The sequence below is a fragment of the Lolium rigidum genome, chromosome 2 (genome assembly GCF_022539505.1).
Source record: "Lolium rigidum isolate FL_2022 chromosome 2, APGP_CSIRO_Lrig_0.1, whole genome shotgun sequence".
NCBI classification, from domain to species: Eukaryota; Viridiplantae; Streptophyta; class Magnoliopsida; order Poales; family Poaceae; genus Lolium; species Lolium rigidum.
In genome coordinates this window covers 21,521,210-21,546,576 of record NC_061509.1, presented here as the reverse complement: position 1 = coordinate 21,546,576, position 25,367 = coordinate 21,521,210, and the positions used below count along the sequence as shown (strand labels likewise).

At 45.6% G+C, this 25,367-nt stretch overlaps 1 protein-coding gene across 1 annotated transcript; it reads left to right on the top strand.

The window, feature by feature from the left end:
• The first annotated feature begins 23,578 nt into the window (after positions 1-23,578).
• Positions 23,579-25,089, top strand: LOC124686076 (histone-lysine N-methyltransferase ATXR6-like). Its single transcript, XM_047220076.1, has 4 exons — positions 23,579-23,687; positions 23,780-24,090; positions 24,184-24,590; positions 24,695-25,089. The coding sequence occupies exons 1-4, from the start codon at positions 23,678-23,680 to the stop codon at positions 24,852-24,854; spliced, it is 888 nt and encodes a 295-aa protein (XP_047076032.1). The 5' UTR covers positions 23,579-23,677; the 3' UTR covers positions 24,855-25,089.
• The last annotated feature ends 278 nt before the right edge of the window (positions 25,090-25,367 follow it).

Sequence of the window (25,367 nt, the reverse complement as noted above, 5' to 3'; positions counted from 1 at the left end):
ACAATGTAATCTAGGTTATTAACTCTAGTGCAAGTGGGAGACTGTTGGAGATATGCCCAAGAGGCAATAATAAAAGTGGTTATTATATATCTTTATGTTTATGATAAATGTTTATATACCATGCTATAATTCTATTAACCGAAACATTGATACACGTGTGTTATGTAAACAACAATGAGTCCCTAGTAAGCCTCTTAACTAGCTTGTTGATTAATAGATGATTAGTTTCATAATCATGAACATTGGATGTTATTAATAACAAGGTTATATCATTATATGAATGATGTAATGGACACACCCAATTAAGCGTAGCATAAGATCACGTCATTAAGTTATTTGCTATAAGCTTTCGATACATAGTTACCTAGTCCTTTCGACCATGAGATCATGTAAATCACTTATACCGGAAAGGTACTTTGATTACATCAAACGCCACCTGCGTAAATGGGTGGTTATAAAGGTGGGATTAAGTATCCGGAAAGTATGAGTTGAGGCATATGGATCAACAGTGGGATTTGTCCATCCCGATGACGGATAGATATACTCTGGGCCCTCTCGGTGGAATATCGTCTAAATAGCTTGCAAGCATATGAATAGTTCATAAGAGACCACATACCACGGTACGAGTAAAGAGTACTTGTCAGGAGACGAGGTTGAACAAGGTATAGAGAGATACCGATGATCAAACCTCGGGCAAGTAAAATATCACGTGACAAAGGGAATTGGTATCGTATGTGAATGGTTCATTCGATCACTAAGTCATCGTTGAATATGTGGGAGCCATTATGGGTCTCCAGATCCCGCTATTGGTTATTGGTCGGAGAGAGTTCTCAACCATGTCTACATAGTTCGCGAACCGTAGGGTGATATACTTAAGGTTTGATGTCGTAATAGTAGAACTTGAATATGGAATGGAGTTTGAAGTTTTGTTCGGAGTCTCGGATGTGATCCGGACATCACGAGGAGTTCGGGAATGGTCCGGAGAATAAGATTCATATATAGGAAGTCATTTTATAAGTTTGAAAATGATCCGGTGAATTTATGGAAGGTTCTAGAAAAGTCCGGAAGAATTCACTTTGGAAGGCGGAGTCTCGGAGGGACTCCACCACCCATGGTCGGCCAACCCTAGAGGGGTGGAGTCCCAAGTGGACTCCACCAAGGGGGCCGGCCACCCCCCTCATGGAAGGGTGGGAATCCCACTTGAGGTGGGAGTCCCACCTTGGGTAGGTTTCCCTACAACATGGAAGGTTTTGGGTTGGGGTCTTATTCGAAGACTTGTAGTCCAACACTTGGGGGTTCCACCTATATAATGAGGGGCCAAGGGGAGGGGGCCGGCTACCACAACACCACCACCTTGGCCGCACCCCAAGGAGGCCGGCCACCCCCTCTCCCCAAACCCTAGCTGCCCCACTCCTCCCCCTCTCCCGCAACGCTTAGCGAAGCTCCACCGGAGATCTCCATTGCCACCGCCACCACGCCGTCGTGCTGTCGGATTCAAGGAGGAGCTACTACTTCCGCCGCCCGCTGGAACGGGGAGAAGGATGTCGTCTTCATCAACACCGAACGTGTGACCGAGTACGGAGGTGCTGCCCGATTGTGGCACCGTCAAGATCTTCTACGCGCTTTTGAAAGCGGCAAGTGATCGTCTACCACAGAAACAAGAGCCTCATCTTGTAGGCTTTGGAAATCTTCAAGGGTGAGTCTCGTTCATCCCCTCGTTGCTCCCGTCTTCTAGATTGCATCTTGGCTTGGATTGCGTTCTCGCGGTAGGAATTTTTTTTTCTATGCAACGAATCCCTACACCAACATGCTATTTCTTTAGGGAGAGACACCTCTAGTGACATGTGGACCCCGGTCCTATTTCCTTTACTAATAAATTCAACTACAATCCTGTTTTGATTACTTTCTGCAAACATCTCCTTCCATTCGATACGTCTAATCCTTTGTGTTTAGCAGATTGACAACCTCACTGCAAGTTGGGGCAAAGTATTTTGGTTGTGTTGTGTGCAGGTTCCATGTTGTTGCTGACGCCGGTATTGTGCCATGCCACTAGTCAACCAGCAACACCTTCAGAAGTCGCGTCTTTCTCCTATTGGTCGATTAACCTTGGTTTCTTACTGAGGGAAAAATTACTATTGTGATCATCATACCTTCCTCTTGGGGTTCCCCAACAGTGTGAAGTCGGTGTTACGATAAGAACCATCAAGCTATTTTTCTGGCGCCGTTATCGGGGAACTGAAGAAAAGTTACACCACAGAGATTGCCAACTCCTACGGCAACTTCACACCAGCAAGTATTTTTTTGGCGCCGTTACCGGAGAGAAAGTGGATTTTTGGAAGGGGAGTCGCTCATCTCCAATCTTTTTTACTTTGTTATAGTTTGCTCAGTTTAATTTACTTTGTTTTGTTTGCTTTCATTATATCAAAAACACAAAAAATTACTTTACTTTTATAGTTGTCTTTATATCTAAAACATAAAAATTAGTTTCTACTATAGTTGTTATTTCTGTTACTTAGTTTTAATTTTGCGAAAAGGGTTTCCGCTGAAAATACTAAGTTGTGTGACTTTACTAGAACCAACAACAATGATTTTATTTGTACACCTATTGCTCCACCTGCTCCCAAAGTCGCCTTTTATGAAGTTAAACCTGCTTTATTAATCTTATTATGAAAGAGCAATTTTCTGGTGTTAGTACTAAAGATGCCGCTTCTCACCTTAATAGTTTTGTTGAACTTTGTGAGATGCAAGGATATAGATGGTGATATTATAAAATTGTAATTGTTTCCTTTCTCTTTGAGAGGCAGAGTTAAGGATTGGTTGCTATCTTTGCCTAGAAATAGTATTGATTCTTGGGTTAAATGCAAAGATGATTTTATTGGAAAATATTATTCTCCTGCTAAAATTATATCTTTGAGAAGCGATATAATGAAATTTAGATTTGATAATGAACATGTTGCTCAAGCTTGGGAAAGAATAAAATATTTGGTAAAGAATGAAATCTTTGGTAAAGAATTGTCCCACTCATGGACTGACTACTTGGATAATCAACCAAAAATTTTATGCAGGACTAATTTTTTTTTCAAGAAATCTCCTAGATTCAACTGCTGGAGGTACCTTTATGTCCATTACTTTGGGGGCTGCAACTAAATTACTTGATGATATGATGATAAATTATTCTGAATGGCATACCGAGAGACCTTCACAAGGTAAGAAGGTTAATTCTGTCGAAGAATCCTCCTCCTTGAGTAATAAAATTGATACTATTATGTATATGCTTGCTAATGGTAAAGCTCATGTTGATCCAAATAATATTCCGTTAGCTTCTTTGGTTGCTCAAGAATAGCATGTTGATGTGAACTTTATTAAAAATAACAATTTCAATAAAAATAATACAACCACCACCATGACAACACTTGACTTCCAGTCTCTCCAAAAGCGACGTCTCCAAGAAGGGAAGAGTGCACAAACGTCATCGTCGCCCGATCAAAAGATCCTAGGTTTCACCCGAAGATAGTCCCTGCTGTCAAAACAATGCCTTGAACAAGGCCATTACAAGGCACAACCAATTAAGACTAGAATTTGGATTTTCATCCTGAGAGGTAAGACTCTGAACTTCACATGTGTTGTCGACCCAACTTACATACGGTTGCTGTGACATCCAGAACACCAAGGAAGTCCATCAACATCACAGAGACTCGAAACTCCATTGCTAGTCCTTCAATCCGACCTTCATGATATTGTCCCCCTCTGATCTCACCATGGACCAGAATGTCATATGATGGCAACACGAAGCAGAGCTTCGCGCCGCTCCCTCTAGAACCAAATGGTCGGAATAAAAGCATGGGTGCGCACGACCAAATACCACCTGATCCAGCAAACTCTGGGCATAAGGTGCACTGTTACATTCGCCGGCGAAGCCTTCCGGAACTCATCACTCTGGCTAGATGAAGAGGAACCGGCCTTACGGATATCACCATCTTCGCAAAAGAAGAACCCCTAGGACAACCACCTTATTTATTCATGCCATGCCAGCAGCCCCCATGCCACTAGTCACAGAAGAGATGACGAGCACAGAATCCGGCAAGTAGCGGAGCACCTTGCACCTCCCGAACGACACATAGCTAGCAACGCAGACCCGTAAGAGGGCCACACGCCTGGCAGGTAGAGTGCTAACAGAAAAGCAGGCCATCCTTTGACCCAGATTGGGCCCGGGGGCCAGATCAAGTCAGGCGGGCCCAGATCAAGCCCGGTGCGCCGCCGCACCAACTTCCGTGATCCTCATGTCCGCCGCATGCCCGACGCCCAGTGTCGCTCCTAGCCCCGCCACCGCACCATCAGTCGACCCCGACTGGCCCCCTGCTCGAGCTGCACCCGCGCGAGACAACCGCCTCGACTCCCCGCGCGAGAAGACGATGCAGCGACCCTCCCACCTCCCCTTTCCGACGCTTGCCGACTAGGGTGCCGCCACCGCCGTTAGCACCGGCGGCAGTGACGGCCAGAGAGGCCCGGCATGGAGAACCTTTGGCCGGAGATTTCATCTCATATAATAGGAGAAAACTTTGAGTGATCTTCCTACATACCCATGTTATAGATGGTCTCCATGCGGCTGTATTGGGGTCACGGTACCCCAATGACCAACCCGTGCTAAGAAAAATCCATGTGTCTTTGGTACAAAATGTTGATATCCAGTTAAATGAAGCCATGAAGACTAGTAAAAAAGTGCCTTTAATCGCGGTTTGTGAGTGTTTTTAGTTTCGGTTGTCCATTCGAGATTACGTAATTGGGATTAAAGCCTCCCCCGTTTAATCTCGATTGTGTTACCAACCAGGACTAAAGACCTTCCACGTGGTCGCGGTGGAACGTTCAAGCTGAAGGACCTTTAGTCCCGGTTGGTGTGCATCAACCGGGACTAAAAGACGCGCTAGGGTTTAGGGTGTAGCTCTTTTGTTTTGTGTTTTCCATTTTCATTTTGTGTTCTTCATTTTCATTTGTGTTTTCCATTCAATTTTTTTTTCATTTGTGCTCCAAACAAGTTTTCACGCTACTATATATGTTGATGCATATATAATATAATTTATCTTACGATCGAGCATACATATATATACAATTTAGAATATTATCTATCTAATTACATGAAGATCACTAAATTACATGGAGGCATTAGTGGCAATGGTATTCTCATATGACCTCCGCAAGCAAAAATCCCGCTAATTCCTCTTGAATTTCTTATACGCGGTCCTTTGGTAGGAGCTGATCCCGCATCTTATCACTCTTTAAAAGAATGAGATCAATATGAATATATGAGTTGTATATATATATATCAAATTATCATAAAACAAATTATGAATGAAACTCAATACAATTGATGGTAATAAAAAAATTGTAAATATTATTTACGTACTTGAAGGAAATCAGTTATGCACCGTCATCATGCACATGTACTCGCAAACGTAGAATGCACGTAGATTAGTCTTCTGTGCCTGCCTCGGCCACTTCACGAGAATATAATTCAATCAAATAATAAACATGATAATGGTATTGAAACTAGAATTAAAGAGATGCGCGGATCTACTCCTACTTACATACTTCCGTGAAAAACGCAACTCCAGTTTTCATTCGTTGTCTTCCATCATAACCCTTCTTTCTCCGTGCTTAGTCTAACAATTATAGCTAGGCATGAAACCGGATTGAAGCGGGTGGGTGTGCATGATTTTCGAGGAAGAGTAATCCTTCTTACTCTGAAAGACACCACATAGATAACACATAAAACCATTACAATTGTTTGCCTTTGCCACACCGAGAAAATAATGCAGGCCCGTAACGAACTCGGTAGTGTGTCGGTCACCGTACATCCATTACTGGCTCATCTGCATATATAATTAAGTATATCAAAAACCATTACATAACATCATAAATAGAGACGTGATGTACATCGATGCATCAATAACATATGAAAGAATAAAGTTGCTAACCTCGATCGAGGAGGAAAAAAAAGAGGAAAAAGTTTAAGTGTGGCTCGGGAAAAACTCCTAGTTAAACCGTGCGGCATGTGAGCGGCCGCATCGACGGATGACAGCAACCGGAGATTCGGGACTAGGAGGTCTGGAGAACTGAGGGAGGTAGGAGGGGCTGATGGGCCGAGACATCTATACCTAATCTCTACTACTTAAAAAATGGACACTACTGAGAATCCTCTGGAGGATAAACTCCTTCCAGCCTCCTGCTTCCCTGATCGACACGTGTCCACTTTCAGCCAAAATCCTGACGATGCTTCGTCGCAGCAAAAAATATCCCGCTTTTGCTTCATTGAAGCACAAAAACGATTCGCCTAAAAAATTCCAGCCTCCTGCTTCCCTGATCGACACATGTCCACTTTCAGCCAAAATCCTGACGATGCTTCGTCGCAGCAAAAAATATCCCGTTTTTGCTTCATTGAAGCACAAAACGATTCGCCTAAAAAAAGAAAAAGACACGAGGAGCTCGCTGGAGACTTCGCCGGAGACCTCGCCGGAGACATTGAAGCACAAAATAATGTAGTAAAGAAGCAGAGCCACGAAATATTTACAGCACTGCCATTGAACATTTGCAGCACCTCCCCAACCTCACCGGGGACTCGCCGGAGCCCTCGCCGGAGTCTCGCCGGAGACATTGAAGCACAAATAATGTAGTAAAGAAGCAGATCTATAGAACATTTACAGCACCACCGTTGAACATTTGTAGCACCTCCCCGACCTCGCCGGAGCCCTCGCCGGAGACATTGAAGCACAAAAAATGTAGTAAAAAAGCAGAGCCACAGTACATTTACAGTATCGCGATGGCCATGGGAGCTAGGGACTGCCTCCATCTCCAGAGACTACGGGGGGCGTGGCCACCGCGCCCTTCCCGGGAAGCGAGCTTCTTGGTGGAGGCCGGCCATGCGCGGACGACCGACGAGTCGGTGGAGGGGGAGGGGATGGAGCCGAGGAGAAGCGCGAGCTGCATCGGGCATGGCAGCGGCGCAACGTTGGGCAAGCAGCTGATGCGGGGTAGTTCCCTTTCTGGATCGGGATCTCATGTGCGTTGACGAAGGAGATGTAGATACGGACGTGGGCAGGTCCCACCTCACGGGACGCGTGTCATACGGTGATACGGGTGATCTAATCGATCGAACGCTTCAGGACCCGGAGGTTGCGAAGCGAGCCAGCCTCCGAGGGAATCAAAGCATTTTCCTTAAAAAATACGAACACGTTCCGTCGTCAAACCGTCCGTCGTCCGTTTCGTCAAGAGGGTTCCCGTCCAACGTCGTGCGTTTCCCATTTTAGCCCCTAGAGTTCTGATAAACCATCCTGCGGTACAATCCCTCACTCACATTCACTATCCTCACGAACAAGAGCTGCCGCTGATTCCGCGCCGCCTAGGGTTCACCCCGCCGCCGCTGCTTGCTCGCTGCCTCCCTCGACCGCACAGAGTCCCACCTATCGCACGCCGCTGGAGGCGTTCGGCGTTCCTCCTGCTCCAGGCACCTGAGGGTTATTCTCCTTCATCTTAGGCTGCCGACATGGGTCGGACAGGCCAGTGTCTCGCCCCCCTGCACCGTGTGGCTTCCTTGCGCGGTTGCGCCTCTGCTCTGCTCGTGGCGAAGCTGCTGGTCGGCAAGCGAAAGGCCGACGTCTCAGTGCGGGGAGATCATGTGGACGCGCCTAGGTTGACTTCAAGCGCAATTGTGCGCGCCTCACCTAGGAGGACGATGCGGCCGCCCACCGTAGCCTCGCCATACACGCAGTGGTGATCTGCGAATTCCCGAAATCCCGCATCCAAACGATTTTACTTCCCCGGAAATTGTTATCACCTCTGTCCGAGACTGAGATGTGAGTAGAAAAGATCCGTCCCCCACTCCTCCGTCAGTTCAGCGGTTCGGGCCTCTGGTGCGGTCGTTGTGGGCGATGACACCTCCCACAACAGAGGAGCATCATGGCCGAGCGTGTCCTCGATGAGGCAGCTATCTATGGGGATGCGGATGCTAGCGTGACGGCGATGAGTGGGGCGGGAGCTCACACCCGGCGGACAAGGCTTCGGTTCCGAAGGAGGACGACGGCCTCATGTGTACGGCTCCGGACGGCGCCTCCGGGTGTCCGTGAATATTCTCACTCCCTGGTTCCTATTGTCAGTTAGTACTTGATACTAGCTGGTAGTATTTACTTATGTTATGTAAAGAATAGTGTACAAGTACATAAACTTGCAAAGATTCTGATCTATTTTACCAAAGCATCTGCTGCTCATAGTGTGCCAATAAGACATTCATACTTTGCATTATGTATCTCCCAGTTACATAATCTTGGAACTGAATCCTTACATGCCTTCATGCAAGTGTCTCAACTAATTCCACCATCAACATGCTCAAAGGTCTCAGTACTATGGGCACATATACTGCACACATATACAGATATCCGGTTTATGGGATAACATTTGTATGGGTATCTATTTTATTTATCAAGTCCAAATAAGTACCAAAGACAGTTCCATAGCCCTGCAATTTCTTTTATCCTGATTTGATATATGCATGAAAGGTGAGGTGTACTTGGTGCTAGGTTTCTCTCCAGGTCCAATAAGAGAGAAATTTGCTAAGTTTACAAATGTTGGGCACCTCTTTGTCCTTTTTCCCCAATATTGCATTCTTTTCGGAATATCCAATTTTCCTTTGATATTATCTTTCATGGCTATCTTTTGCTGAGATCAAGATTTAGCTGACATGTTCGCACCAACACTTATGTTATATTGTAGTTCACACAAGCATAGTTGCTTATTACTAACTCTTGTGGCATTCCGATTTTTCGTTGCCTCTAAATTTTCTGATGGGATTTGTTTCAGGTGGTGGATGAAGGAAAAGATCTGAGTAGTGCTTGTTTAAAAATTCCATCGAGGAAGCTGATTTGGCATCTGCGGAAAATCACAGCGAAGGTAAGCTAGGAGCCTTTCGATCCAACTCCATGTTCTTATGATCTGGATTACTTTTCTAATATTTCAGAAATGGATACTGTCATGCTTTAGCTAGCTTATGGAGTAAATTTCAATCAAGTTCTCTAAATATATGTGTGCGCTAAACCTTCTCAAAACAGGTTGATTCTAGATGTGAGACAGCTAAGGTTCTTGCAATATCGGAAAAGGAAACCATGAAAAGTATTTTCTTAGTGTGCTTTTTTTTCATTGCTGGAGCATACTAAGCTATGCAGTCCATGGAAATTTCCTCGCGGAGAGATAGGATAAGGATGACGATGACCAGGCTCTCCGTGAGCCAACTCTCTCTGTCCTAATATATAAGGTCACAACACATTTCGAGGTAAAACTTTGACTAACAATTTGACCATGAAAATATGAGTATATGTCACTAAAACTACACCATTGGATTCATATTCGAAAGATGTTTTCAACAATATATTTTTGGTGTTATATAACTTATATTTTATTGGTCAAATTATTGGTAAAAGTTTTGGCTAGAAATTCGAAAGTGGTCTTACATGTAAAAATGGAGGGAGTAGTTCAAAATCATTTCTCAGTTATGCCGATCTTTCTTTTTCTCTGTACATTATACCCTACTTGAAACCAATGGGCCAACATGAGCTCACCAGGTAGGTACAGTATTGAACAATAATCTCATTTTTACAACTTTATTATTTCATTGATCTGTTCTTTTTGTCATTGTTACAGATCATCTAAGATTTGATGGCCAATCTGCCATATAATTATATGTGAGTATATCAGCCTCAATGATCTTTACAAATTTACAACATATGTGTGCAAATATTTCTTTAACGCCCATTCTCTATTGATAATGATCACTCAAAATTGGATTTTCGCTTTTTTTTTGGCTTCATATTGGAAAGATAGATAGTGATGATACCTGAGCAAGAAAAAAAGCTTGCAAACTTTCAGGATGTGGTAATTTATTTTAAATATGCCATTTCTTCTTTTCATACACGTATATATACACATCTTTACTAGCGCATTCGAATCCATGTTGTGTGATGGTACCTGAACTCAGAAGTGGGCTGAATAGTTAATTAAATAAATGAAAAGCGCTGCATATCTCCTGCAACAAACATGAAATTAAATTGTTCTAAAATATTCCATTTTCCGGCTGACCATTTTGATTGCTTGCCCCATTATAGATTTGAGATGCAAAAGAACACAGAGTTATTGCTTGATGTTGTTCAGGCAACATTCCTGGAGTATTTTCTGTACAAATTGGGACCTTTGTAGAAACGTATTGTATGTAGTGCACTTATCAAAAGGATTGGTAGTCGCTCATGGAATCATAAAATTAAATGAACTCCCACAAAGAGAAGTGTGTATTGTATAACCCGTGCGGGTGGAGCTTACAATTATAGTATATGAGGTCTCAATGATATAATGATGAATTATGCAAAATGAATTTTTTTTGGGAATACTGTTTAGCTTTCTTCCCTGTATGTAGATATTTACATGCATTGTATATCAACATGTAGGAAGATAAAAAAATATTAATAGGCTGTGCGCTTTTAATTATCAACTCGGAAGAATCACACATCTTCCTAGCCGCCAACCAGCAAAAAATTGACACAATTAATTTGGACCATTGTTTTGAGAGGTAATGAGTTTTTCAGAAGGATGTTTGAATTTTTTGATCAAAAAATCAATGTTGCTAGAAAAGTAAATAGTCGAGTAAATCATCAGTGTAAGGTGGGATGGCGGACTTTTGAACCAATGACAATGCAAGGGCAAATAGGAGAGTGAAGAGTTGGAGTGGAAGAAAATGCCTGGAAGATATACAAACTATAAAGAAGGAAAGAAGAGGGTGACGTAGTCCATATTTATCGTTATATGAATGGAAACCACGTTCATTGTAACTTATTCTCCACACACATTTTCTACAATTCTGTTCAATGTTTCTAAAAAATTCTTATCCCATTGTTTCTAATATTTTAATTATTCCATCGCAACGCACGGGCATTCAACTAGTACCTAATAATAAAGGAGCTAAGGTTTCTGCCAAAATTTTCATCAACGTTTTTTTTAGATGACTAGGAAACGTGCCCGTGCGTTGCACCGGGAGAAAAAAACCTATGTCACCGAGGCACACAAGGTAAATTCACATTGGCATGACAACGAAGGCTATGAATTTGTTGTAAAGATAAGCAGATATAAAATAAATAATTAAAGAGAAAACAATGATGAGCCAATTGCACGCCTACATTCATTAAACCATCTCTACTTTAAAGAGCTTATTAGAACACAAATCTGAATCAAAAGAGAGATAGATGGTTAGCCGGCTATCAAAATATGTACCTGGGTATAAAATCTATTTTAGATGAACTTTATTAGACAGTGAAGCATGTCTCACAAGAAGAAGACTCCAGCGCATATATAAATGAACGGACAGTCTTGTGCACAGACGCCGAAGACAGCAACGAGAGCAATCCACCTAAAAAAAGAAGGCAAATGCAATGAGATCACTCCATCAGATAAAGCTACGTTTATGACCATTGGAGATAAACATGTCAAGGTAAGGTTTGGAAATAATCAACTCAAAATTTTCTAATTCTGCGAACATAAACATGCCAAGATCCATAGGGTACATCTGCAATATGGAGATAAACACTAATTCAGAATTTGGAAGATAAACACTAATCCAGTTTTTCCCCTTCTTCTACGTATATATATGATCAAACAAATTTACAATTGTTTAACTTCCTATATATGCATGGCTAATATCCCACAGCATGGCTTAGTAAAGAGTAGTTACAACAGCCCTGCATCCGTGACCATCAGGTAATTAGGACGCATCGCTTCGGCTGAGTGGGTAAATCTGAAGTGATGTTCTTATCTAACTTTTGATTGATTGCGGCTTTGATTTATAGTACACTACAAATGTAAAGTGGCCAGATCTGAAGTTGTATAAGACCCAATCAGCTTCTTTTGCTGTAACTTGGGTGCAATCTACATAAGCTCAATCAGGATGTCAGACTTAATATCTGGATTCTTTATAATGGTGATATGGAAGTCATAATTTCAGAGGGCAATAGATCAAACAAATAAATTTGAAGAGAACCCTTTTTAGTTGTCTTTGTGTGTATAATAGGTTGTACCATTTGTTACAGCTTAATTTAGGCTTTGTTTATCAATTTCGTTGTTTTATGTTCAGGGGTTCTAACCATGTATGAAGTTGAACCGTAGAAAACTGACATAACACTGGGCTTTGCAAACTAAACCAGATCAGTAATAAGTAGAATTGAGCTTGAAGGTGTGAAGGAAAGGAAAGGAAAGGAAAGGTAAATACCCGAAAGGGAGAGAGATTTGTTGCTATCGAGCTCCTCTAGGTTCCAGGCCCTCTTCTTCCCTTATGATCCCAGTTCTACACAGAAAAAACACCCAGCCAGAGGTGCGTCCCACAAAAATCCTGCTGTAAGCCAATGCCTATTCGGTCTAAGAAAAATTCCCAGGACCTCGAAAGCCGAATGACCCACTCCACCTCCTGTCCTCCACCAGATCAAGTCCATCGCAGGGGAATCCAGCAGCCTGGTCAAGGGGCACCATGGAAACTCACTGGGTGATTGAAACCCGGCTGCTCTGTGTTAAGGCTAGTCCACCCGATACATGTGTGCCAGCACCAGTATAGCCAAGCATCGCCATCATCACCATCACCGCACTTGACAAAGGCCTTGACAACCCTGGGGCCAAGGTGTAGAGGAAGCAGATTAAGTTGGATAAATTGCTAGAAAGAATTTGAAATTCACGGCATCCGTTCAATCAACCGCTCCGACATGGGAACCAGTGAGGCCTTCATCGACGAAGTCCAAACAAAACCCACCATATAGAAGATGCTGCAGCTAAATGATATGTTTTCATCTAGTTCGCCATCAGCAGAAAATCCTTCAAAATAATCACCGTGACTCTATTGTGTGGAAATGAAGACGTAGACATCAAATATCATGCCATGTTCCTTCAATATCGATCTAACAGGACTTCATGTTTGCATGAGAGGTCAATGACGGGAGTCACATAATGCCTTGCATCAGACCTTGTTCTGGTGACTAATACGCATCACACCAAGTATGAAGCAAGAGTCACTTTTATAAGATTGCTGAATGTCGGACACCACTGAAAATTCTTTTTCATCTTCATCTGCACATGATCGAAAGGATTAAGAGAAAATAGCAAAGGCCAACAAGGCCACAAGAGGTCGTGCACGTCTCGTCATCCCTGGTTTGTCAGCATCAAGGAAATAAGAGTTGATACAGGGAGTAGCTTGTTTTCCCCCCCAAATCCTCTTCTATTTTCAGCTGAATATTTTCATCCGTCGAGTGGATGCCTCCCAAATCTGCGCTTGCTTGCGTAAGGACGCCTGTCTCAGCATCAGAGCCGAGTACATAGAGCTAGCACATCACTGAATCGGGTGACTGAAGAGGAGAAGCATCGGAGAAGCAAACTTCAGTGGCTGCCCATCTCGTCCAGCCGGTGGCGTATCAGAACCATGGCGTGGTGCCCAGGCTCAGCGTCGTCAAAGGCCTAAGCCAGGCAGTGCATCTCCTTCCCCGGGTTTGAGCCAGACTCGGGTTGCCGGAGGACGTGTGAGAGCCGGCCGGCAAGGGAACACCGTCTCCGAGCATGGCCATCAAGGGAATCGCCGATTCATCACGAACTCTAACATCTGGGCACAAAAACCAGCGTGCTTCGGAGGGGCCAGAAGGAGGCTGTCGACCGTCGGTCGCTGCAGCACCCAGGCGCGCGAGAAGGCCTGGTCCCAGAGCGTGACGAGGCGGAGGTCTGACTCGCCTAGACAATCAAAACAGCAGGTACGGATCGGGGCAGAGCAGCCATCGATGGAAGGATCAGGGCGGAGGCCGCCGACGACCAGGGAGGTGGCGCCTCGTAGCGAGCCGGTGAAGAACCGAGCAGCCATCGATGGAAGGATCAGGGCGGAGGCCGCCGACGACCAGGGAGGTGGCGCCTCGTAGCGAGCCGGTGAAGAACGGATCGTGGCGGGAGCTTCTCGGCGACCAGGAACATGCTCGGCCGCGGCCGGTGCCATCGCCCAGATCGACGCGAGGGCGTGCCCGCGGCGGCCAATGATTGATTCCAGACCGAAACCCTAGCTATCGATTCATTAGGAGCGTTTGACCGGTATAAGATGGCATCTGTGCGTATTATGTGAATTTGTGGGAGGACAAAACTGTCCAAAGAAAAGTTGGACGAAAATTTTGGCAGAAACCTTAGCTCCTTTATTATTAGGTATAGATATAGATTTTACCCTCCAACCAAATTGCATAATACATCACAGTACCACCTTACCGGTTCGGTTCCGTAGTTTTATTTCTCTCCTACTGGAACGAACCCATACGCCAGTACGCCACAACTTCTTTTCCCCACCCAACCAAACCTTACCCTGGCGGCGGCGCCAGAGCCAGATGGAGGGCGAAAGCTACAACCGCACACCAAGGATGACGACGGCGCGTCGGCAGGTGATTTCGTGTGTGCAGCCCTGGTCCTCCCCGCGCGCGCACACGCCTTCGAGCGCCACCACCGCCTGGGCCTCTTCCGTCCGAAATCAGTGGGATTCCAAGCGCCACCGGCTCGGGCGTGCGCTGGGCTTGGCCGGACGGCACGGTCAGTGGTCGACGCGGAAGAACCAAACACGGCCATGGATGTAGCGGCTGGCGCTCGCAGGCTTGGCCACGGCACAAAGCCGCGCGTGAAGGAGATCGACAAGGAGGGTTCGGAGATCTCGAAACAGTGCCAGAGGGCAGCGGCGGTAGAGACGGAGACCGGCGGGAGAGCTTAGGGGCGAAGCAGAAGAGCGAGGTGAACGAATAGAGACGCCGCCGCCAAGTAGTCTCTATAGGGATGCAGAGGTGTGGCCGATTTCGATTCAGTGATGAATGACTGGGATCCGGAGGAGAATACCAGAGAAGTGCGTCGAAGATTTCTGGCTATCGGTTTCCTATTGACATCCAGGATCTACTTTTTTTTGCAACGATCCACGATGATTGACCTGGGACAGTGCGGTCTTCATCAGTCAAGAAGACAAGCATCCACATGCCAGAGCTTGGGAGTGGTATACTGGTACGTAACATGCATCTGGTATGGCTAATTGAAATCAAAGACCATGTCAAAGAATCCTGCAATCTTCTTAACCAAACCATTTATCGGCAAGTATTTCTTATGGCTAAGCTGCTTGTATGTCTCTCTGTCCAGTGGCTTCGCTTGGCTTGGCGGGGGTCTCTCCAATCATCAAGTGAATTGACATCTTATCAGCAGCAAATACTTGGATCGTGACCTGTAGAAGGCCAGCACCTACATACACTTGGCTTGATTAGTTGAGCAACGACATATACTGACTTTGGCATACAAGGAGGGCATGTTTTTTCAAGGATTTTTTCAGTCAATCATCTCTGTAGACATCTTTCAGACTCTATAACCAAATAGAAAAGTTACAGTAATTGATGCAAACAATTTATTTATGCTTGAATTTATTTATACTTCTTCCACAAGAATTTTTTAACTGATTTTTTTTTTATTAAGGGGTCTATAGATCGTTCGTATTTTTCTAGCAGTGCCATCACCTTCTATGTTGCTGCCGAAGCGACCACGAGGAGGTAACCATGGCGATCCAAAAGTCATCGGGGAGGCAGCTGATGGCGGCACGAAGAGTAGCTGCGGACCTCACACAAGTTCTCAATGCCACACTGCTGGTAAAGATCATTGGTGGAGCAATCGTGTTTGGGCAGAATATATACACATTTTACTCACCCGGTGCAACGCACGGGCACTTTTGCTAGTGAGTACTTAATGGTTTTTTCCAGGCGGCAAGCATCTCGTCCGACCTGCCCGGCGTCCGTGTAACCAACTTTTCCCTGACATCGCACCGGACAACCCCACGTTATGCATTGTATTCGGCCTAGATTGTGAATAGCACGTTATCTCATCATTTTCTAGGCGCGGATCACGAGGGATAGCATCCGGGCAGATATCAACGCTCACATGTAGCCCGGTCCTATATACGCAATCTCTGTGGCTCGGGCACTTTATATCATGTTTGTTTTGTGTGAACTCAAGTGACATCATGCTCTCATGCATTTCATCGAGCACCTCTTGTGCATAATAAGATAAAAAAACAAACCAACAAACACCTCTCAAAGCTAAGTGTGGCTCACATACAAGCTCGGGCAAGCATAATGATATAAGAAAGATGGACCTTTAGTCCCGGTTCGAGACACCAATCGAAACTAAAAGTTCCGTTTGAACCGGAGCTAATGCTGGCCGTGCTCCGTGTGGTGTCCTAGCTGTTGAAACCGGGATTAATGCTCAAATTAGTCTCGGTTCCAAATGCATGCAGGATTAATGCTCCGAGCTGCTCCGAACGAAAGGTCCTTTTTCTAGTAGTGAAAGGAGGCATAGTTAGATTCGGAGTCCTGCAAAAACTAGTAGACTTAATCATAATGTAAACCGCAACAACTCCTATATTTTATTCATGAACTTGCACACGCTCCTCATTTTCTTCTTTTGTTTGAACCGAATAATTGAATATTACTCATTTGTTATTTGTGATGGTATACATGATGATTATTTTTGCCAAAGATAGTGCATCGTAGATACTTAGACATACGTATTTATAACCACCTCTATGAACGCACGTACGCACATCAGCGAATCTATGAGAGCCTGAGTCCAAGAAACGGACCCGGCGAGTTTTAAGATTGACGAAGTCACCATAGATGTCTCGCAATCGACGAGAACATCGCGTCCCGCTGAAAAAATATTTCGTCTTTATGAGATATTAAAGTGGGCTAGTGGTATCACTGTCCTTATAACCATTAACCATAGGTTAGTTCTCGGCATACATGATGACTGTATTTGCCAAGGTTACATATACATCAAGCTGAAAATAAGATTCACTGAAACATATGGGCGAGACAAAAGATAAAGTAAAGTGCCGATACAAGCAATTTTGCTTATAAGTTCTTGGAATGTTTTTTTGGCAACCGTCTATTATCCGAATTGATCATGCTAACCCAAGTGTGAAGATTAAACTTTCATCACATATAATAGGAGAAAACTTCCAGTGATCGTCCTGCATACCCATGTTATAGATGGTCTCCAATGCGGCTGTCTTGGGATCATAGTAGCCCAATGACCAACCCGTGCTAAGCAAAATTCGTCCGTCCTTCGGGTCAATAGCCAGTGGCGTGGTCTCCTCCGACGAATACTCCGGGTAGAACTTTGTGAGGTCTATACGATACTCCCTTAACCAGCTGGTCCCATTATCTTCCTTCATCATCCATATGTCAATCACGTTAATGCTCTTGTTCGAGCAAGCCACACAAAGCGCATCTTTTAGACAGAGAATGGACATACGCCCGACGGGATGGTTGCACTGTGGGCCTTGAAGAACCTCGAATTCCTCCGATTGGACATTGAAGGCCACGACTTCACAAGTTGGAGAAGCCTGTCCAAGATTAGGCTCTACCAGCCAGCATATTTTTCCATTGGCAAATGTGGGTGCCGTGCTAGCTAATATAGGTCCAGGAGGAGGGTCTATTGGACGCCATTCATCGTCTTCCACATACCGGAGTTTGCACTCAAGGTGGTACTCTAGTGTTGACAAGTAAGATTTGTACTGGGCAAGCACTAGCACATGCTTGCTAGTTTTTGAGTTGTAGCCCAAGCCTATACGACCAGAAAAAGACATGTCTTCATCTTCTTCAAACCATATGTCCTCGCTGTAACCCATGATGGGATTGCAAACGAAACTTCCAATACGGCTACCTCCAACATTGAGGCCATGACAAGGCTGTGAACACGGAAGGCTAAGTCCGCAGGCTGGCGCACCCAAATCACTGAAGAACTGCAAATCGATGTATCCTACAACGGGAGGATTAATGATCATCCTGATCCGAGGGCTCCTATTCAGGTTTGCATGGAGGATATGGGAACGGATGAAGCGGTCAGTCATGATCATCGCGCGCCATTCTCTGCACACCAAGCTCAAGTTGGCGACCGAGCGTGCAGGCATCCACTTGAGGATGTGAAACCAAGCCTGGTTGGCCGGCGATGAGAAGGCGATCTCCTCGATTGTTCGTCCCACGGGCACGAGGCTCTCTTCGAACAAGCCTAGCGATGGGTGATCGCAGTCCGCAAAGCTATCGGTGATTGTGTCGTCGTCTGCTTTGAATAGGGTTTCCATTGTGCCGCCATTAGCGTCCACGGTAAACGCTATGCGGTTTCCCGTCCCGAACATGATCTTTTGGTGCCCATCATTGTCGCTGTCAAACATGTAGAGCGGAGCTATCCAGCTCATGGTGTCAAGAGCGCCGGTCTCCATCCGTATCCGCTCAGGTTCCGTCCACGCCATTAGATCGATGCTGCAGAGAAGCTTCCACCGCCGTCCCTGCAGCATCCATATACGGTATAGACCGTCGCGGTGGCCGATAAATCCGTGGCACACACATAAACTCCCATGTAGCTCCACCATCTCGACGGCATCATCCTGCCGAACGGGCGGAGGCGGCCGGGGCAGCAAGACCCCGAAGGTCTCATTGCCTATGTGGAAAGTGAGGATGCGACCGTCTTCACAAAGGAAGTGCAGATATCCTCCAAGGAACACGCCTGGGTTGTCCTCGCTCACGGTGCACATGGGAGGAGGAGGCTGCTGGGCGGTAGGCCTCCAGTACGCCGGCTTGCCGAGGACATAGACCTCGGAGCAGGGTGGGTCGACATCGTTGTAGCTGTCGCTGAACACACGCACCACCTTGTACTCAGAGGTAACCGAGCAGTAGCCCAGGCCGTAGGATACACGGAAGAAAGACGTTGGCCTTGGTTGCGTCGCTGTATCGCGCCGGCGACTCCTCTTCATCGGCGCGACGCTGTCGGGAAGAACCAAGGATGAACCGGTGCAGGGGTTGTAAACCAAGTAGCTCTTGCTACGGACGAGGAGGAGGCCATGGAGAGGCTTGGTGAGAGGAGCCGGGTCCCGGAACTCGTCGGGCTTGGGTGCCAGCTTCTTGGCCGGACCACCACCAGCGCCATGCTGCCATACGTGAACGTACTCGTCGTCTCCGCCCCCTCCTGGACAGAAGAAAAGCCTGGGCTGGCCCGACCCGTTGGCTCGCCGGAGGTGGAGCTCGACGAAGGTGGCCGACGAGAGCGCGGCGTTCCACGCGCGCGACACGCTGCGGAGGCGGCCGACCGACTTTGCCGGCAGGTAAGGGAGGATCTCCATCATGATTGTATCTTCCGGCAACGTCGTCGACAGGGAGTCCTGCTTTTCCTTCGCCATGTTGCTCATCAGCCGGTATGATTGGGATGAGTTTAATCTCTTGATTGGTAGCGACGTGCACTTGCATTGCGGCGCATATATAGTACATACTCGATTGTTGTTGTAAGGGAATAAGGATTCTACCGGATAGTATGCTGAATAGTACATCAATATGTGTTTGCTGCTAGTACTACTCCCTCCGTTCCATTAAAGATGTTTACCGAAGAGAGTACTAACTTCAACTTATGTTTGGCGAGCGGGTAAAAGCGTTTTTGTTCAATGGAGTCATGGAGTCTTGGATAAAAGAATTGTGCATATGCTAGAGGGCTCTGCCAGGGAGACCCCCTATCACCAAAATTGTTTGTCCTCTCCACAGAGATAGTACTGTTTAACCGAGCGGCACACCATGGAATTCTATCGCCGATTGAAAATTTCACAAAGATTCGGCGCCTATCCATTATTTATGCTGAAGACGTAGCCGTATTTTTCAAACCGACAATACGAGACGTGGTTGTTGTTCATCAATTGCTACTGGTGTTTGGGCAAGCGTCTGGGTTACACATGAAGTACCGTAAGACGTCAGCAACTTTGATCAGAGGATGAGAGCCGGACAAGAGCTTGATCGAGGCCATGCTACACTGCGAGATCAAGAAATTTCCAATCAGGTACCTAGGGCTACGACTTGAGCTCGGGCCACTTACTAGAGCTCTGTGGCAGCCCGTGCTAGATGTTGCAATCAGAATCATCTCTGCGTGGCAGAGGGGCTTGATCGCGAGATCTGGATGGCTCATTTTGGCATAGTCTGTCATGTTGGCACGTACGGTACACCACCTGCTAATCACGAAAGCACTGGTGTGGCTGGTCAAGGAGATTGAGAGGAGCCTCAAGGGATTTTCTCGGCGGGAACGGATAAAACCAATGAAGGGCAATGCCTGGTGGTGTGGGACAAGGATCGCAAGTGGTTTGATGGCCTGGTATGTATAGTGGAAGAGCACCACCGTGGCAAGTACAGGAGGGGCAACCGACGTAGTGGTGTAATACACCATGTACGTACGTGATGTATGTAAAATACATACATGAACCTTATAGTTTATTGTACTAAAATCTTTATTATGTTGCAATTTTATTATATTTATTGAGACTAACCTATTAATAGTTTTAAAAGTGCACATGTTTTTATTTTAAACTTTGTTGTGTAGGAAATAGGCAAATATGGAAGCAAACCGGTCATTATGGTGAAATTTGAAGTTTCCAGAAATCTGTCCCCACATGATATTTTTTACAGATCGCCCCAAATAGACCCGGAGATGGCATCAAACGAAAAAAAGTGCAAGCGGTAGAAGTTGTGAATAATTTTCTGAAGTTTAATTTGACGTAAAACGCGTCCCAAATGGAGTTCGTATGCGAAATCAGCACCCGTTTACTGAAGGGTACAGAGGGAGTTTCGAAAACCCGAAAATTGGTAACGTGATTGATACAAAATCTTGCCATATTTGATGTAGTTGGCCAAGCCACAAATTTATGGACTCATAAAGTACAGAGGGGATTCCTATGTATGGCTTCTCTCTAAAAGAAACACTAAAAAGGCTATTTTTATGCTTCACTAATTATGACAATCACATAAATGAAGTAACAATTTGCTAGAACACTTACTCCCTTTAGTTACTACACTTCACTTCACTTCATCTCATATTACTTTATTGCACTTTACTTTTGTTGCATTAGTATTACTTCTTGCTTTTTAATTTAAGCACTTGTAGTTTCATTATAAAAACCTCTTCACACACACATTGGAGATCCTAGCTTTGCATAGAAGGCCATATAACTGGGTTACAGGGCTTTAGAGAAGAAGATAGTTTATCTTCAACTCCTTGTGGGTTCGACACTGAAATATTTATCGAATTGTACTACAATGATCCCCTTCACTTGGGGGTTATCAGTACGGTACAAGGAGTACATTGTATAAAAGGTAAAGACATAATACATGGAAGATAAACAATCTCAAACCCCTCCCCTCCCTGCTAATATCAACTTGCGGACGGACTGAGGTTACATTTGAACTCATGGAGAGCCTTGACTGGTAAGGCCTTTGTGAAACCATCAACAACTTGGTCACCGCTTGCTTGAAATGAACTTGATATCCAAACTTTTACTTGCAACTCTCTCTCTCTCTCTCTCTGACAAAATAAAAGTTAATCTCAGTATGTTTAATGCGAGCATGAATGATAGGGTTGGCTAACAAGTACGTCGCACCTAAATTGTCACACCACAAACACGGTTTCTCCTTGAGTGTAACACCGATTCATCAAGTAGAGCCTCAACCCAGATCAACTCTGATGTGGCATTTGCTAGGGCCTTGTACTCAACCTCTGGACGAGATTGACACATGACATGATGCACCTAGGTTCGGCCCCTCTCGGTGGAGGTAAAGACTTACTCCTGGTTGATTATATTGATGTCTACATATTTAGAGTGTTACCACTTATCAACGACGTAGATGATGGCTATGGAAGTTACACCGGCCAAGGAGGCCATGAGGATAATTGATTCCCGCCTCTATGATATCCTAGTCAAGCTTTATACTACCTCCGTTTCAAGGAATAAGGCACACACGTATTTCAAGACGAACTTTGACCATAAAAATTGAGCAACAAATTTTTGATTATATTATATGTAATTAGTATTGTTGAATTCGTATTGAAAAGGACTTTTGAATGATACTAATTTCATACAAATTATCTTTATCTATTTAAAGTAATTCTTGGTCAAACAAAAAGCACGTAAAACGAGGGGCGCCTTATTCCTTAAAACGGAGGTAGTATTAGCAAGTTGACCGAGGTTTTTTCATTATTCAGGCGAGCTATCTAAAACCCTAGTCAATTACCACAATTATTTCATTTGCTTCTTCTCCAAGATGGTCTTGAGTGGATCCACAGATCCTTCACGCCATATTGGGCCTTGGTTAACACGAGCAAGGTGGCGACTGAATTAGGCCACCCCGATCTTGGATTTTACTCTAAAATTTGATACAGCATCATCATGCTAAGGCAGCGAATACGGGAGATGCTATCCACCGATCTGGTCGGTGCCGATGGGGCTGCCGCACACCCCGCGCGCCCCCCGGTTTACTAACTGGACCGCAGCCCAACATCAGGTAAGCCGTTTTTTCTTTTTCGTTTCTTTTTGTTTTTTGTTGTTTGTTTCTTTTTTAAAAGATTTTTTAAATCTAAACATTTGTCAAAATTAAATATTTTTCAAATTAAAAAGAAATCACTTTTTAAAAATCTAAACATTTTCCAGATTTGAACATTTTTAAATTTGAACAAAAATGTATTTTTTTCTATGAACAATTTCCGAATTTGAATATTTCTAAATTTGAACAAATTTTATATTAGAATAATTTTCGAATCTGAACGATTTTCATATTAGAACAATGTTCGAATTTGAACAAATTTCATATTTGAATGGTTTTCAAATTTATACGGTTTTCGAATTTGAACGGTTTTCAAATTTAAACAGTTTTCAGATTTAAACGATTTTCAAATTTGAACATTTTTTGAGTTTAAATATTTTCTTAATTTGAAGAATTTTTAAAAATTGAAATTTTCGAATCTGAAAAAATATAAACAAAACCGAAAACAGAAAAAAAAAACCAGAAAAGAAAAAAAAGAAAAAAAAAACGAATTGCTACAGGTTAAACACACACAAATGCGTCTGGCCTATACCCGATCAGGGGCGTGCGGTGGCCGATAGCCACCGACCTGGTTGGTGTATAGGTTTGCCGTGAATAGCATGTTGATGAATTTAAATATTGGCTCGGGCCCATCCATTGCTTCAGGGCAGCGCAAAACGGGTCCACCAGCCTGCTAGGCCCATAAAGACACAGCCGCTCCCTGAGTGAGCTCGCCGGATGCTCAAAAAAAAAAAATGAGCCCGTCGATTCGAGCCGAACGCGCAGAAAACTCGGCGCGCCTCGCTGGCTGGCTTCCCGCGAAGCCAACCCCGTTCGCGCCAAAATCCACCCTGCTCTCCCGCCGCTTCCGCCATTACTTCTACCACCATCCACAGTGACGCCCACACCACCCATCTACCTCCCCCTCTCCCGTTCCCACCTCCGTCCGTCTCTCCACGCCCGCGCCGATGGGCCCCGCCACGCAGCAGCGCCACCGCACCCGCGCGCGCCGGCCGGCCGCCAGCAAGCCCAGGCCGACGGTGGACGACGACGGCGATGTCAGGTGCGAGGCGTGCGGGTCCGGCGCCGACGCCGACGAGCTGCTGCTGTGCGACGGCTGCGACCGCGGCGTCCACATCTTCTGCCTCCGCCCAATCCTCCCCCGCGTCCCCGCCGGCGACTGGTTCTGTCCCTCCTGCACCACCTCTCCCAAATCCGGCACCGTCATCCAGACCAAGATGCCCAAACGTAAGCGAAAAATCCCCACCGATTCAACCCTCTTTCTTTACTCGTTAGATCCGCTTGCTTGCTGAACCCGATCTTGTTTTTTTTTGCCGCAGAATTCCCTCTGATCCAGACGAAGATCGTTGACTTCTTCAAGATCCAGCGGGGCCCGGCGGCGGCGGCGGCGGCCGCGGCGACGGAGGGGAAGAAGAGGAAGCGGAAGGCGCTGGTGGTGTCCAAGAAGAGGAGCAGGAAGCTGCTGCCCTTCACCCCCAGCGACGACCCCGCGCGGCGCCTCACGCAGATGGCGTCGCTCGCCACGGCGCTCACGGCCACCGGCGCCGTCTTCAGCAACGACCTCACCTACGTCCCCGGCATGGCGCCCCGCGCCGCCAACAGCGCCGCCCTCGAAGCCGGAGGGATGCAGGTCAGACACACAGCTACCTCAAATCCCAGCACCTACTAATTTCAACTCCATTTTCGTGTTGCTGAATCTTGCTTGGGTGACGGTCCATCTCAGGTGCTGCCGAGGGAGGACGTGGAGACCTTGAGTCTGTGCAAGAGGATGATGGAGCGGGGGGAATGGCCTCCTCTCCTCGTCGTCTTCGATCCGGTGGAAGGGTCAGTACAATCGGTTCAATTACCTACTGATTTATCTACCACCTTGTTCTATTCTATCTGTGTACTGAATTTCCTGCGGAAATCCCTGGACAGGTTCACGGTGGAGGCAGACAGGTGCATCAAGGACCTGACCATCATCACCGAGTACGTTGGCGACGTCGACTACCTGCGGAACCGCGAGCACGATGATGGAGACAGCATGATGACCCTGCTCTCCGCCTCGCCGCCATCCAAGAGCCTCGTCGTCTGCCCCGACAAGCGGAGCAACATCGCACGCTACATCAACGGGATCAACAACCACACGCCGTAAGCAAACTGATGACACTGCTGCAGAACCACACGCACGCATCATCTGATACTACCTTAATTGCAGCAACCGTGCCTGAAACTAACTAATTTCATCGTTGCAGGGAGGGCAGGAAGAAGCAGAACCTCAAGTGCGTGCGGTATGCCGTCGACGGCGAGTGCCGCGTGCTCCTGGTGGCGAACCGGGACATCTCCAAGGGGGAGAGGCTGTACTATGATTACAATGGGTCTGAGCATGAGTACCCAACCCACCATTTTGTATGACATGACATGAGCATGATGGTTAACCTGCTGCATATTCGTTTATAGGAAAATGGTTCTGCTGATACATCCCCAAGAATCAGTTAGTGCACTCACCTAATTTGTAGATTTGGATTGCCTTTAACCCTAGAATTGGTATAAGGGAAGTTGTATTGTCAAACATTGTGTAACAATTAGAGTGGTATTGGAGGAATGTAATGTCAAATGGGGTTTTCTGTTTCATCTTTGTTGTCTCTGTCTGGTGTGATTGATCCTGTCAATGTTGGAAAAGGATATGTGCTATGTGGCAAATGGAAGTGTTCTGAAGTGGAACTGACATTGTGGACTATTGAGCTTTCTACGCCTTTTTTTTCCTTTGCTATCTGTGGGTACTAGGCAGCTTCAGCTTTTTCTTCAGTAATGCTCCAGCTTAGCTCAGGAACATCTGAAATGCAGAATCTAACACCCTACACCATCTAGCATGCTCAAATTGGTATTGAGCTCTTTTATCCTTTCCACATCTATGCAGAGGATGTG